The sequence below is a fragment of the Oncorhynchus masou genome, chromosome 9 (assembly GCF_036934945.1).
Source record: "Oncorhynchus masou masou isolate Uvic2021 chromosome 9, UVic_Omas_1.1, whole genome shotgun sequence".
Lineage (NCBI taxonomy): Eukaryota > Metazoa > Chordata > Actinopteri > Salmoniformes > Salmonidae > Oncorhynchus > Oncorhynchus masou.
The window spans coordinates 73,823,687-73,837,857 of record NC_088220.1 but is presented as its reverse complement, the minus strand read 5'-3'; the positions used below and the strand labels follow the sequence as shown (position 1 = coordinate 73,837,857).

Below are 14,171 nucleotides of genomic sequence, written 5' to 3'. Positions count from 1 at the left end.
TTAGTAGGTAGTAGATTACCTTGGTATCATTGGGTTAACTAGCCAGAGGGTTATTAATTAGTAGGTAGTAGATTACCTTGGTATCACTGGGTTAACTAGCCGGAGGGTTATTTGTTAGTAGGTAGTAGATTACCTGGCTATAACTGGGTTAACTAGCCAGAGGGTTATTCATTAGTAGGTAGTAGATTACCTTGGTATCATTGGGTTAACTAGCCAGAGGGTTATTAATTAGTAGGTAGTAGATTACCTTGGTATCACTGGGTTAACTAGCCAGAGGGTTATTCATTAGTAGGTAGTAGATCACCTTGGTATCACTGGGTTAACTAGCCAGAGGGTTATTCATTAGTAGGTAGAAGATTACCTTGGTACCACTGGGTTAACTAGCCAGAGGGTTATTAGTTATTAGTTAGTAGGTAGTAGATTACCTTGGTATCACTGGGTTAACTAGCCAGAGGGTTATTCATTAGTAGGTAGTAGATTACCTTGGTATCACTGGGTTAACTAGCCAGAGGGTTATTCATTAGTAGGTAGAAGATTACCTTGGTACCACTGGGTTAACTAGCCAGAGGGTTATTCGTTAGTAGGTATTAGATTACCTTGGTATCACTGGGTTAACTAGCCAGAGGGTTATTTGTTAGTAGGAAATAGATTACCTGGCTATAACTGGGTTAACTAGCCAGAGGGTTATTAATTAGTAGGTAGTAGATTACCTGGCTATAACTGGGTTAACTACCCAGAGGGTTATTAATTAGTAGGTAGTAGATTACCTTGGTATCACTGGGTTAACTAGCCAGAGGGTTATTTGTTAGTAGGTAGTAGATTACCTTGGTATCACTGGGTTAACTAGCCAGAGGGTTATTCATTAGTAGGTAGTAGATTACCTTGGTATCATTGGGTTAACTAGCAAGAGGGTTATTAGTTAGTAGGTAGTAGATTACCTTGGTATCACTGGGTTAACTAGCCAGAGGGTTATTTGTTAGTAGGTAGTAGATTACCTGGCTATAACTGGGTTAACTAGCCAGAGGGTTATTAATTAGTAGGTAGTAGATTACCTTGGTATCACTGGGTTAACTAGCCAGAGGGTTATTCATTAGTAGGTAGTAGATTACCTTGGTATCATTGGGTTAACTAGCCAGAGGGTTATTAATTAGTAGGTAGTAGATTACCTTGGTATCACTGGGTTAACTAGCCAGAGGGTTATTTGTTAGTAGGTAGTAGATTACCTGGCTATAACTGGGTTAACTAGCCAGAGGGTTATTCGCTAGTAGGTATTAGATTATCTTGATATCACTGGATTAACGAGCCAGAGGGTTATTCAATCCCTCATCTTAACCACAACAGCATATAAAAGAAACCTCAACCAACCAGCTCTTACTACTTCTTGCAGTATTTCCCAAACCAATCCTTGGGTCCCCCTGCCATTCCATATGTTGTATTCCACCACCAGCACACATGTATGAACTAACCAATGGTCTTGATGATCATCTGAATCAGATGTGTTGAGGGTGATATTACTGCGGTGAAGGGAACCCCTGCACCTTGTTGGGAAACCCTGCATGGCATTATTTAGATTACTCGTATCTATTTTATAAAAACGTTATCCTGCCTTGACCTTTGGCTCCTTTCTCCCCTGTCCTCTCTGTCTCCCCCTGCTGTCCACAGGGCGGTAGTTCACATCCAGGTGAATGATGTGAATGAGTTCTCTCCAGTGTTCCGGGAGGCCCAGTACCACGTGGCGGTGACAGAGGGGAAGATCTATGACAACATCCTGCAGGTGGAGGCTACAGACCAGGACTGTTCTCCTCAGTACAGCCAGATCTGTAACTACCAGATCACCACCTCCAACTCACCCTTCGCCATCGACCGCAATGGTTAGTAAACGCAATGGACCGCATCCTGACCACACACACATTCACAAGTGCACACACACACACACACACACACACACACACACACACACACACACACACACACACACACACACACACACACACACACACACACACACACACACACACACACACACACACACACACACACACACACACTCACAAGTAAACACATTGACAGAGAGGGAGACGGCAAGAGACAGAGACTAAGAGATAAGGAGAGAGAGAGAGACTTGGAGAGAGCGAGACAGACTGAGACAGAGAGAGACTGAGACTGTGACTGAGAGGGAGAGAGAGAGATGGAGAGGGAGAGAGAGAGAAGGAGAGGGAGAGAGAGAGATGGAGAGGGAGAGAGAGATAGGGAGAGAGAGAGATGCAGAGTCATAATGGATGAAAATTGATATCAAAGAGAAATGTAGAACAGCAACCTGCTGATAGAGAATGACAGAGAGAGAAGAAGAGAACAGATAGGAGAAGGATAGAGAGAGAAGACGAGGACAGAGATGAGGAGGATAGAGGGAGAAGACGAGGACAGAGAGGAGGAGGACAGACAGAGAAGACGAGGACAGAAAGGAGGAGGATAGAGAGAGAAGACGAGGAGAGAGGAGGAGGATAGAGAGAGAAGACGAGGACATAGAGGAGGATAGATGGAGAAGACGAAGAGAGAGGAGGAGGATAGAGAGAGAAGACGAGGACATAGAGGAGGATAGATGGAGAAGACGAGGACAGAGAGGAGGAGGATATAGGGAGAAGACGAGGACATAGAGGGGGATAGATGGAGAAGACGAAGACAGAGAGGAGGAGGATAGAGGGAGAGAGGCTGTTGTCTGTCATTGGTAAACGCAGGGGGGTCAAACTTCATTTATTAGCTTTGCACAGTTGTCAGCCGACACAGAGCATTTTGACTGCTGACACGTGTAAGTTGACGTTATAATTGAAGGCAGGGGAATAGGCATCTCTGCCAGGTGGAAAGCACTCTGCATTATTATGTGTGAGTGAGTGGGTGTGTGTGTCTGACAGATGAGGCGAGACACACAGTGAAATTGGATGAGGCAGCAGAACACAACAGCAGAACACAAAAGTACGTGCAGGTAGAGAGGTACTGTATGTTGAGATATGAGCTGAGATGGAGACAGTAGTTTAGGGAGAATACAAATGATAGTAAATGTATGATAAAGAGGAACATCTGCCTTTACAGGTAACAACTGTTAACAAGTTGACATAGCTGTAAAGAAGCAGTAGAGGTTTAGATCAACACCAACAACACACCCTTTGCCATCGACTGCAATGGTTAATAAACGCAATGGACCGCATCATCAAATCAAATCAAATATTATTTGTCACATGCGCCAAATACAACAGACCTTACAGTGAAATGCTTACTTACAGGCTCTAACTAACAATGCAGTTCAATAAAAAAAAAATATTTGAAAAAAAAATGTGATTAGATGTTCAGGAGTCTTATGGATTGGAGGTAGAAGCTGTTTAGAAGCCTTTTGGACCTAGACTTGTGCTCTGGTACTCCTTGCCTTGTGTTAGCAGAGAGAACAATCTATGACTAGGGTGGCTGGAGACTTTGACAATATTTAGGGCCTTCCTCTGACACCGCCTGGTATAGAGGTCCTGGATGGCAGGAAGCTTGACCCTGGTGATGTGCTGGGAGGTACGCATTACCCTCTGTAGTGCCTTACGGTCGGAGGCCGAGCAGTTGCCATACCAGGCAGTGATGCAAACAACAGGTGTACATTTAAAATGGGCAAAAAACACACATATATTCTTCCAACAGGGCTATTTGCTGATGATCTGGTGCTTCTGTCACCAACCAAGGAGGGCCTACAGCAGCACCTAGATCTTCTGCACAGATTCTGACAGACCTGGGCCCTGACAGTAAATCTCAGTAAGACCAAATAATGGTGTTCCAAAAAAGGTCCAGTTGCCAGGACAATACAAATTCCATCTAGACACTGTCGTGTCTTTGGCTAAGCCGGATTAAGTGATATGACATGCTATTCTATAAAATAATTTCTCCGTAATTAATATTACCTGATTGAGCTAATCATGTAAATGTAATTAACTAGAGAGTCGGGCACCGCAAAATGATATGTATATTGCTGTTATCTTCCGAATAAACTCTTAAAGACCTAGTAATATTTTACATCAATAGCAGTCAATATTAATCATCATCTTAATTCAGTCTCATCTGAAAGTTTTAAATTCTTGGTTATCTGCACGAACCCTGGCTAATAAGTTGAATCAGCAATACAAAATTGGGTTTAATTATTTATTTACTAAATACCTAACTAATCACACAGGATTACACATGCACATAATTAAATCATAACTTGATTGCAAATTACGTCATAAAGGAAAACGTCCCTTGCGGGCGGAACAGATATAACAGCTTGTTACACAAAAGAAAAGGGGCTGGGTTTGAGTGAAGGAGCAGGAAGATTGAGGAACAAAGGCAGAAGCTGTGCTATCGTAAATACAGTATCTTATGCATTCTAAATTACCGCCCATTTGGAAAAGGAAAATGCATTAAATATTTACTCTGAGCTGCGCTTCGGTTGGTTGGTGATAGATGGAAGGCCGTGTTGTCCAACCAAGTACTTTTGTCCTTTGAAGAATGTCTCTGGTTGTCAATTGGGGATGTTGTAGTAACGTCGTTGTGTGATAGACGGGATACTCTGCCTGTTCCTTCCGAACCCTCGTTTGCATCTGCTGTTGCTAACTCAACGGCTAGGAGGTATCACTTTTGTAGTGAATAAGAGTTCAAAGTTCATACCATTCCCAACCAAAGCTCACGCTGATGTTGACTTCGTTATGTAGTTATTATCTGAACCATTCTGACATCGGACCGTCGTCCCCACATCGGAACAGGTGGTTATATTGTCGTCAAGGCTTTATATAGGAAGGGAGAGGAGGGCATGTTTGAAAAGTTTTATAGCCCATGTCCCTTCACAAGGGCGGGCCACTGATTGAGCAGAGCCCTATCTTATGAAACCCCAAATCTCACATTTTAGAAGCTAAAATCACATTTCATCCCATCACGAATAATTTCATTTTCAAACATTTAAATTGAACAACAATTCCATGTGAATTCGATAACTCTGATGTGTAGACTTTCCACTGTAGAGTTTATGTCATCTTATCATTGATGAGAATGACTCAGATGACAAACGAACTGACATCATATTCATTAAGTACCACTGCATATGTTCAATTGTTCCAATTTGGTTCAATTGGTAAAATTTTCCCCCCACCTTCTGATGTTTTCAGAATCTCTATGTTAACCAAGGGTTTTGCAAATGTAACATCAGTAGGGTAGAGAGAGGAAAAAGGGGGAAAGAGGTATTTATGACTGTCATAAACCTACCGCCCAGGCCAACGTCATGACAACACCGTTGCCCCAGAGCACAAAAAAACTATACATACCTTGGCCTCAGCATCATCGCCACAGGTAACTTCCACAAAGCTGTGAACGATCTGAGAGACAAGAAGGGCCTTTACACCTTCAAAGGGAACATAACATTTGACATATCAATTAGGATCTGGCTAAAAATACTTGCCCTTTATGGTTATGAGGTCTGGGGTCGGCTCACCAACCAAGAATTCACAAAAAGGGACAAACACCATATTGAGACTCTGCATGCAGAATTCTGCTAAAATATCCTCTGTGTACATTGTAAAATACCAAATAATGCATGCTGAGCAGAATTAGGCAGTTACCCGCTATTTATCAAAATCAAGAAAAGACCTGTTAAATTCTACAACCACCTGAAAGGCAGCTATTCATAAACCTTCCATAACAAATCCATCACCTATAGAGAGATGAACCTGGAGAAGAGTCCCCTAAGCAAGCTGATCCTGGGGCTCTGTTCACAAACACACCCCACAAATCCCCAGGACAGCAACACAATTAGACCCAATAGAATTATGATAAAACAAAAAAAATAATGATTTACAAAAAATGTACAAAGAAACAGAGCAAACTAGAATGCCATTTGGCCCCAAACAGAGAATAAACAGTGGCAGAATACCTGACCACTATGACAGTACCAAAATTAAGGAAAGCTTTGACTATGTACAGCCTTGCTATTGAGAAAAACTTCCGAAGGCAGACCTGGCTCTAAAGAGAAGACAGGCTATGTGCACAATGCCCACAAAATGAGGTGGACTTCCTAACCTCCTGACAGTTGTATGACAATATTAGAGAGACATATTTCCCTCAGATTACACAGACTCACAAAAAAAATTGAAGACAAATCCAATTTAGATAATATCACAGTGCAATCGCAGCAGCAATAGCTATTTGCACATCATTACAACACTGTATACATACATAATGACATTTGCAATGTATTTATTCTTTTGGAACTTTTGTGAGTGTAATGTTAAATTCACTTAGTTTATTATCTATTTCACTTGCTTTGGTAATGTTAACATATGTTTCCCATGCCAATAACGCCCTTTGAATTGAGAGAGCGAGAGAGATCTTAATTGGCATAATTGTCAACTTGTTAACAGTTGTTACCTGTAAAGGAAGTTTTGTCCTCTTTTTCATACATTCACTATCATTTCTATTCTCCCTAAACTACTGTCTCCATCTCTCCATCACAGCTCATATCCATACGTACAGTACCTCTCTACCTGCACGTACTGTTGTTGTGTTCTGCTGTCTCATCGCATTTCACTGTGTTGCCTCATCTGTCAGACACACACACACTGTTCTCATCAGCCTTAAGTCTACCATACCAAATATTAAGCAGCACATTAGGACTACAACAAATCCCTCCATGCTTTATTTCACACACACACACACACACACACACATATATAAACATAAACATGCTTTGTCCTGTGGAAGGCAATGCGTCATTTCTTATTCAGTTCGTATATGATGGACAGTAGCCGGTTGATTAGGACCTCTGACCTCTCCTGTCCTCTGTAGATAACATCAGGAACACAGAGAAGCTGACCTCTGACCTCTCCTGTCCTCCATAGGTAACATCAGGAACACAGAGAAGCTGAGCTTTGATAAGCAGCAACAGTATGAGGTCCTGGTCACAGCCTTCGACTGCGGACAGAAGAGATCCACAGAGAGCGTGGCGGTACACATCTATGTTAAACCTGTCTGCAAACCTGGCTGGCAAGGTGATTAGGACTAGAAGGGCTGAACCGTGGGGGGTATACATAGGGGTCTGTCTCTGTGTCTTTCTGTGTCTCGCTGAATGCCTTTGATTCAGTTTGCATCTCTTAAAACCTGTCAGCGATCAGTATCAGTCTTTTGAAGTATATTTCTGTGGGTGTGCATGTGTATATGTCTCTCTCTCTCTCTCTCTCTCTCTGTCTCTGTCTCTGTCTCTGTCTCTCTCTCTCTCTCTCTCTCTCTCTCTGTCTCTGTCTCTGTCTCTCGCTCTGTCGCTCTCTCACTCCCTTGGGAAAGGGCCATCAAAGAGCTGCTGTAATCAACACAGCTGACACAGCTCTTAACACGTCCTCAGGAATATCACAAGTCAGGCTACAGAAATACAACAAGTGTTCACAGCGTTCATTGGGAATCACAAGTATAAACAGGAATGGCAACTTCTAAGAACTTACAGAAATGGCCACACACACTCGCAGAGACACTCAGACACACACTCAGACGCACACACACGCACACACACACACGCACACACGCACGCACGCACGCACACACACACACACACACACACACACACACACACACACACACACACACACACACACACACACACACACACACACACAGAGAGAGAGAGAGCACAGAAAGAGAGAGAACACAGAGCACAGAGGGGAGGCCAGGGCTCATGTTGTGCAGGGTGACATTAGCCGCTCTCCCATGGTTCACAGCTAATTCTCTCTTTGAAAACAGTTTTACACTTTGTATTTCGCAAATTAGGATTTTAGACGCATCATTCTAGGAAGAAGAGAGGACACTTATCCCTATAGGCAGTGTCGAGAGGGTGCTGGTGGTGGAAGAGGCAAGTGGGAGGAACATTTCATGGTCAGAGATTGAAGGACATGTCATACCGCCATGTCATACCGCTTTTCCACAGAACTCTCTGTGACAGCCAAAGAACCCTAATGGAACCATTTTTTTCTCAGAGTGTACTACAACAACCATGTATATTGCTGTAGTCACTTTGTCAATCTATAAGGATTATACTGGCACTGCCAGCCTAAATCGCAATCTGAACTTCTAACTTTTTAAGCATCCCCTCCACTGTTTCTCTCCTGCTCGTTCTTGCTGTTCTGGTAGATCTCTCAGAGTTGAAGTAGCTGGGCAAACACACACAAACACACACACATCTCCCTCACCAGACAACCACATTTGTTTTCTATTGCTGTTTTCACTTCTCTCCTTGATCCTCTCTCCACCCCCCCACCTCTCTAACCTCTCCTCTCTCACAGAAACAGTAAGGCTTAACATGGCTCCTTAATACTTAGTTATCATCCAGAAATAGACAATGTGACCCTGCATGCGTATGTACATCTGTATTTGTTTGTGAGAGAAAAGAGAACTTCCTACGCATGTATCTGTATGAGATACAGTACAAGCTCATTTTTGCTGTGTGTGCTCACATCTGAACATTCACATCCTTGCCATGCCTCTGTCTGTCTGTCTTTCCCCATAATGACACATGTCCTAGTCCCTGTACATCACTAACAGATGTCCCAGAAACCACAGGCATCACTGATAGATGTCCCAGACACCACAGGCACCACTAACAGATGTCCCAGACACCACAGGCACCACTAACATATGTCCCAGACACCACAGGCACCACTAACAGATGTCCCAGGCACCACAGGCACCACTAACAGATGTCCCAGACACCACAAGCATCACTGATAGATGTCCCAGACACCATAGGCACCACTAACAGATGTCCCAGACACCACAGGCACCACTAACATATGTCCCAGACACCACAGGCATCACTAACATATGTCCCAGACACCACAGGCACCACTGACAGATGTCCTAGACACCACAGGCACCACTAACAGATGTCCCAGACACCACAGGCACCACTAACAGATGTCCCAGACACCACAGGCACCACTGACAGATGTCCCAGACACCACAGGCACCACTGACAGATGTCCCAGACACCACAGGCACCACTAACATATGTCCCAGACACCACAGGCATCACTAACATATGTCTCAGACACCCCAGGCACCACTTACAGATGTCCCAGACAACACAGGCACCACTGACAGATGTCCCAGACACCACAGTCACCACTAACAGATGTCCCAGACACCACAGGCACCACTAACAGATGTCCCAGACACCACAGGCACCACTGACAGATGTCCCAGACACCACAGGCACCACTAACAGATGTCCCAGACACCACAGGCACCACTAACATATGTCCCAGACACCACAGGCACCACTAACAGATGTCCCAGACACCACAGGCACCACTGACAGATGTCCCAGACACCACAGGCACCACTAACAGATGTCCCAGACACCACAGGCACCACTAACAGATGTCCCAGACACCACAGGCACCACTGACAGATGTCCCAGACACCACATATTGGAGACACACACCAAAACAAATCTGCATATTCAGTCATAACCCTAGGTTTATTCCCATCCTTTGTTGTAGTGGGTGTTTGTTCGAAGCTTGCTGCATGCTTCCCCATTAGCCTTGCTGTACAAAACTGGGATTAAGTTCTGATTCTGCCCTCTTCCCCCCAGAATTAAACCTGACCCTACGGGTGCTACATAATAATTCAAGGCGAAGGGTGTTCAAATTTGTTCCCCCTCTGCAACGCTATGAAATAATTATGAGGATGTATTCAGCAATGATAATAACATGGAAGGGAAAATTAGAACATTTGTGTCGGTTGATTACTGTTCACTGTAGGATTTGAAATGCTTGCGTTGGGTGTATTTCAGTGTAACTTTTGACTGTCAGTAACTGGGTGGAACATAATGTCAAAATCAAAGTTAAGTCTAGACCAAGCATCTTAGCTCAGAAGGAAGTCTGAGAGGCATTTTCTCTTCCTGAAAATGGGAGCACTATTGACTGGCAAGCTGTTTCAAACCTCTTAGAGCAGAACAGAGCAAACTGTCTCTAACCAGAATAGAACGAGGAGTGGGAGGCCCCAGTGCACAAATGAGCAAGAGTACATTAGAATGAGAAGTTTAAGAAAAAGATGCGTCACAAGTCCTCTACTGACAGCTTCATTCAATAGTACCTGCAAAACACCAGTCTCAACGTCAACAGTGAAGAGGCGACTACGGGATGCTGGCCTTCTAGGTAACTTCAACACTTTTGCCTTCCCTATTATTCTACAATGTAGAAAATTGTCAAAATAAAGAAAAACTCTTGAATGAGTTGGTGTGTACAAACTTTTGATTGGTACTATATATATTTTATTAATTCAAGAAAATTACTGTGCTCCGGACCTCCATGTCCTCTCTCTCTCTCTCTCTCTCTCTCTCTCTCTCTCTCTCTCTCTCTCTCTCTCTCTCTCTCTCTCTCTCTCTCTCTCCTGTGAACTGGCCTCATATCAACTCTCCTTTCATTTAAAACTCTCTGACATTCAAACCTTTCTCTTCTCCTCCTCACATCCCTCTCCTCTAGTAGTGTGAGGACTCACTTAAGGAAGACAAGGGCTGTCTGTTCGATTAGCCATATAATCTGTCTCTAACCTCTGCAGTCGTGGAAGCTGTTGAGGGTAGGATAGCTCATAATAATGGCTGGAATAAAGCAAATGGAATGGCATCAAACACATGGAAACCATGTGTTTGGTGTATTTGACACTATTCCACTAATGCCGCTCCAGTCATTACCACATGCTAATCCTGCCCAATTAAGGTGCCACCAACCTCCTATGCTCCGTAGCACCTGGTCTCAGAGGTGGACTGGTTGTAAAGGATGGACGAGAGAGGGGAAGAGGGTTTGACCTGGATTCAGGGTGAAGGGCTCTTTAAAAACAGGGAGGTATATAAAGCAGTGTAGATTAGAGCCATAGTGCACAGGGACACACATACACACACAAACACAGGGGTGGGAAAAATACTGGGCTACACACACACACACACACACACACACACACACACACACACACACACACACACACACACACACACACACACACACACACACACACACACACAGGGGTGGGAAAAATACTGGGGTGCACACACACACACACACACACACACACACACACACACACAGGGGTGGGAAAAATACTGGGCTGCACACACACACACACACACACACACACACACACACACACACACACACACACACACACACACACACACACACACACACACAGGGGTGGGAAAAATACTGGGGTGCACACACACACAGACACAGACACACAGACACACAAACACACACACACACACACACACACACACACAGGGGTGGGAAAATATTGGGGTGCACACACACACACACACACACACACACACACACACACACACACACACACACACACACACACACACACACACACACACACACAGGGGTGGGAAAAATACTGGGGTGCACACACACAGAGGGGTGGGAAAAATACTGGGGTGCACACACACACACACACAGGGGTGGGAAAAGTATCCAATTGTCATACTTGAGTTAAAGTAAAGATACCTTAACAGAAAATAACTCAAGTAAAATTGAAGGTCACTTAGTAAAATACTACTTGAGTAAAAGTCTAAAAGTATTTGGTTTTAAATTTACGTAAGTATCAAAAGTAAATGTAACTGCCAAAATACACTTAAGAATCAATAGTCAAAGTAAAAGTATAAATAATTAAACATTCCTTGTATTAAAACTTCATTGGGATAGGGGGCAGCATTTTCACTTTTGGTTGAAAAGCGTGCCCAGAGTAAACTGACTGCTACTCAGGCCCAGTTGATAATATATGCATATCATGAGTAGTATTGGATAGAACACACTCAGAAGTTTCTAAAGCTGTTTGAATGATGTCTGTGAGTATAACAGAACTCATATGGCAGGCAAAAACCTGAGAAAGAATCCAACCAGGAAGTGGGAAATCTGAGGTTTGTAGTTTTTCAACTCAGCCCCTATTGAAGATACAGTGGGATATTGGTCATATTGCACTTCCCACAGCTTCTACTAGATGTCAACAGTCTTTAGAACGTTGTTTCAGGCTTCTACTGTGAAGGGGGCTGAATGAGAGGGGATTGAGTCAGGTGTCTGGCAGAGAGCCACAGGCTCGTGACGCGCGGCCATGTGAGAGTTAGCTCACGTTCCATTGCTTTTCTACAGACAAAGGAATTCTCCGGTTGGGACATTATTGAAGATTTATGATACAAACATCCTAAAGATTGATTCTATACCTTGTTTGATATGTTTCTACGACCAGTAATATAGCTTTTTGAACTTTTCGTCCGACCTTTCCGCTGGACTTTCACGCGCGTTTGGATTTGTTTACCAAACGCCCTAACAAAAGGAGGTATATGGACATAAATGAGTCAGCATGGAGCAGCCAGATCCGTCAGTCAGCCAGACTCTTCCAGATCCGCCAGTCAGCCAGACTCTTGCAGATCCGCCAGTCAGCCAGACTCTTGCAGATCCGCCAGTCAGCCAGACTCTTCCAGATCTGCCAGTCAGCCAGACTCTTCCAGATCTGCCAGTCAGCCAGACTCTTCCAGATCTGCCAGTCAACCAGATTCTTCCAGATCTGCCAGTCAACCAGACTCTTCCATATCTGCCAGTCAGCCAGGATCTGCCAGAACTGTCAACCAGCCAGGATCTGCCGGATCCAAATACCTGGCTGAGCTTCCTCTCAGTGCTGGGCCTCCTCTCAGTGCTGGGCTTCCTCTCAGAGCTGGGCTTCCTCTCAGTGCCGGGCTTCCTCTCAGTCCCGAGCTTCCTCTCAGTGCTGAGCTTCCCCTCAGTCCCGAGCTGTCTCTGCCCCGAGCTGCCCCTCTGTCCCGAGCTGCCCCTCTGTCCCGAACTGCCCCTCTGTCCCGAGCTGCCCCTCTGTCCCGAGCTGCCCCTCAGTCCCGAGCTGCCCCTCAGTTCCGAGCTGCCCCTCAGTCCAGTGGGATTCTGGGTGAGGACTACTAGGCCATGGTCGGCGGAGAAGGTGGACTATCCTAGGACGCGAGGAGGGGGGACAAAGACATTTATAGAGTGGGTTCCACGTTCCGCGCCGGAGCCGGAGCCGGAGCCGCCACCATGGACAGACGCCCACCCGGACCCTCCCTATTGTTTTGATGTGCGTCCGGGAGTCCGCACCTTAGGGGGGTTCTGTCACGCCCTGGTCTATATGTGTTATGTTTATCTTCATTTATTGGGTCAGGCCAGGGTGTGACATGGGTTTATTTGTGGTGTGTTTCGTCTTGGGGTTGTGTGGGGTGTATAGCATAGTCTATGGCTGCCTGAGGCGGTTCTCAATCAGTCTGGTGATTTTCATTGTCTCTGATTGGGAACCATATTTAGGTAGCCATATTCTTTGTGTGTTTCGTGGGTGATTGTCCTTAGTGTCTTTGTTTCTGTCGCTGTGTTAGTTTACTTAAGTATAGGCTGTTTCTGTTTTCGTTTCGTTCATTACGTTCTTGTTTTTGTAGTATTTGTATTGATTCGTGTTTACGTTTTTTGATTAAACATGGATCGCAATCTACACGCTGCATTTTGGTCCGACTCTCCTTCACCGCATGAAAACCGTTACAGTAAAGCCTTTTTGAAATCAGACACTGTGGCTGGATTAACGAGAAATGTATCTTTAAAATGGTGGCTAATACTTGTATGTTTGAGAAATTTGGGTTTGAGATTTCTGTTGTTTGAATTTGGCACCCTGCAATTTCACTGGCTGTTAGCGGAACCCCGTTCCCAGACAGGTTTTTAACAAACCAGACAGCATAATGCTTTTTTTAACGATGTACAGTACGCTGAGAATGGGGAAGTAAGTTCAGGGAGTGAATACGTTTAATAAATTAACAAATAAGAACAATACAAGAAACACAAAGAGCACACCAACATGAAACAGATTCAGAAACAACAACCTGGAGTGACCTAGAGGTCGGAGAGGGAGTATACCTGACAGTACTCCCTCCCCGATCTCTTGGTCACCAGGCTGCTGATTATCCTGCACACCTGTCGCTTCATGACATTCACCTGGACTCCATCGCCTCGTTGATTATCTTCCCTATATCTGTCACTCACCTTGGTTTTTTCCTCAGGTGTTATTGACTCTGTTCCATGTCAGTGCATGGTTCGTGTTTCTTGTTTTCTGTTCCGTTTATT

At 44.5% G+C, this 14,171-nt stretch overlaps 1 protein-coding gene across 1 annotated transcript in view; it reads left to right on the top strand.

Annotated features, from left to right (window-relative positions):
* Window positions 1–14,171, top strand: part of LOC135545084 (calsyntenin-2-like) — a 496,007-nt gene that overhangs the window by 361,789 nt on the left and 120,047 nt on the right. Inside the window, exons 4-5 of the mRNA XM_064972725.1 lie at window positions 1,663–1,871; window positions 6,894–7,043. Coding sequence (XP_064828797.1) covers window positions 1,663–1,871; window positions 6,894–7,043 — 359 coding nt within the window. The remainder of the gene's footprint in view (window positions 1–1,662; window positions 1,872–6,893; window positions 7,044–14,171) is intronic.